This window comes from Penaeus vannamei, chromosome 37, assembly GCF_042767895.1.
Source record: "Penaeus vannamei isolate JL-2024 chromosome 37, ASM4276789v1, whole genome shotgun sequence".
Lineage (NCBI taxonomy): Eukaryota > Metazoa > Arthropoda > Malacostraca > Decapoda > Penaeidae > Penaeus > Penaeus vannamei.
In genome coordinates this window covers 7,908,366-7,910,865 of record NC_091585.1, presented here as the reverse complement: position 1 = coordinate 7,910,865, position 2,500 = coordinate 7,908,366, and the positions used below count along the sequence as shown (strand labels likewise).

Below are 2,500 nucleotides of genomic sequence, written 5' to 3'. Positions count from 1 at the left end.
AAGCGCGGAAATGGCTTATGCTATGCGGTAATTTAAGAACAAATTTGATGTCTCACAGCAATATGTGAGCAATAAACAGTGAAAATAATAGTTTCCTTTATAAAACCAATATTCTGCGTATTGCGAACATTTGCAATTAATTATGTGTTTAAAGAACATTGATGCCCCTGCCATCGCCTTTTCAAAGGTAATGTAAAGATATATAGTAAATACCTGTCAAGTAAATATCACATGATATTCATAATTTATATCAATCAAGAATTCTGATATTAATTCAAAACCGAACATAAAGCAAACTTTAATTAACACCAGATGTAACTGGACTATAATTTATATCACAATACATAAAAGAGAAGAAAAAACGGCATAAGGTCCAGGGACAAATTGTACTGTATGAAGAACCCTGGTGTCAGGATAAGAAAAATTAAGCCATTTGTTCTTTATTGCTATCCTCCAACTGTTCTAGTTTTCTGTAATTTTAATTTAGGATTGTAATATTGTTTGACTGCGCAAGGTATTTGATTTTACGGTCATTATACTTTTGAATAAGTTCCCTCAGTTTCTTGTGGATAGGCTTTTCTACTTCAGGTGATTTGTGATTTCTTTCTAGCAATGATAAGTCTAGTGAAAACAGAAGGTAAGGATCGCGGTCGAAAGTGGGGTTTCAGGGTAAATTCGGCTGGTCATTGCCAGCTCCTTCACGAAACTTTTATAATACGGCCCTTAGAATTTTTTATCCTTTTTTTTCTTTTTTAATTGTTGCATTTTCCTGGCCTTCGGATGTTTTCCAGTGATAAGGCATTTGTGAAAAGGATTGACTAATTTCACTGATACATTTTTGCCTGTATCTCTCATAAGGGTTATACTAATACAGTCTTCTTTTGATTATATATATATATATATATATATATATATATATATATATATATATATGTGTGTGTGTGTGTGTGTGTGTGTGTGTGTGTGTGTGTGTGTGTGTGTGTGTGTGTATGCGCGCGCTTGTGTGTCCGTGTGTGTACACACAAATAAAGATATATATATATACATACATACATACATATATATATATATATATATATATATATATATACATATATATATATACATATATATATATATATATATATATATATATATATATATATATATATATATATATATATGTATGTATATATGTATACATGAAGATATGTATCAATAACACAACAAACACACGAGGATGTATATGTATGTATGTATGTGCACACACACACACACACGCACACACATACACACACTCTCATATGTATGTGTGTATGTTTGTGTACATGTATATATAATATATTCACTCTATAAATGATGTATGTCCTACAGCATGAAGATCTTCAAGGGCTTCCAGACAGTCCATTTCATCTACAGCTGTTGCCATTTCTGGATCTATCTTTCATAAGTGCTTCCAAACTACCGGGATCTGATAGGCTAGAAAGGACATGGAATGTATTTTGGAAATTATTGGGTTTGCATTATAGATATATTAAATATTATTCCGTTAAAATTAAGTGAATTTTGTTGAGCTCAGAAAAAATCCTGTACAGCAGTAGTACGTTATCAAGTAAAAGCTACGGCTTCCACTTTTGGCGAGCAAAATTCCAGTACAAGTATTGTGGCAAGACAGAGGTTTCCGATGTCTGGTAATTCAACCTAAAATTGAAAACTGATCCAAGATCTTAGATGCCCAATATACATCAAGGATGCCAAGCCGAATTTGGATGCACATGTCATATTTCAATTTTTACCTTACCTGATATATGTGGTTATTTTGGGGAAGAGAGCCACTGTTCTGGACACTTTCCACATTCACTTGTCCAGAAATCAACAAATTATGGGTAAATACCTCAAAAGGTGGAATATTTATAAATTCAATTTTATCATTTGCGACTAAATTGCATACGTAATGTTTGAGTTTCCAAGATACTCCAGCTGGATTCAATTTAATAAAATAAACACGAAAGTGGCTGACTTTCGCAGTTGGTTGAAGCTGAACGCCTGGCGAAGCTGGAAGCGGAGTTTGCGGTTCGGAAACTGGATCAATTTGACGGCTGAAAACGCCAGGCGAAGGGAATCGCATGGGAAAGAGTCGGGCATTGCCTGCCTCTTTTTTATAGTATGACCCAAAGGGCGAAGTGCCCTTTGATTAATCCCTGGCGTACCCCGGATTGAAACACCTGCTATGCGGAAAGGTAGAGTGGTGGTGATCGATGGAGACCTACATGTAGGTCGCAGCAATGCTTCATCTAACGTTTAATCACATTATCATCATCATTATCTCAATCATTCCATAAAGCATTCGTGCTTTCTTTGGGCTGGTTTGGTTCCCCGTGCTCTACATCTTTTTCATGATCATGCGAATCAATCAGTGAATGAAAAGAAACTATTTTGGCGAAAAGCTAACGGCGCACTGTCTCCGCAGGATTCCTTTCGAAGCTCGGCTCGACCCTGATGGGCCGATCCAACCCGGACC

The 2,500-nt window shown here is 35.6% G+C and overlaps 1 protein-coding gene across 3 annotated transcripts in view; it reads left to right on the top strand.

Annotated features, from left to right (window-relative positions):
• The window catches only part of LOC113818587 (obscurin-like), a 315,249-nt gene that overhangs the window by 29,204 nt on the left and 283,545 nt on the right, over window positions 1–2,500 (top strand). For all 3 annotated transcript variants that reach the window (XM_070115289.1, XM_070115290.1, XM_070115288.1), the window contains exon 2: window positions 2,450–2,500. This exon is cut by the window's right edge and continues 230 nt beyond it. In XM_070115289.1, coding sequence (XP_069971390.1) covers window positions 2,450–2,500 — 51 coding nt within the window. The remainder of the gene's footprint in view (window positions 1–2,449) is intronic.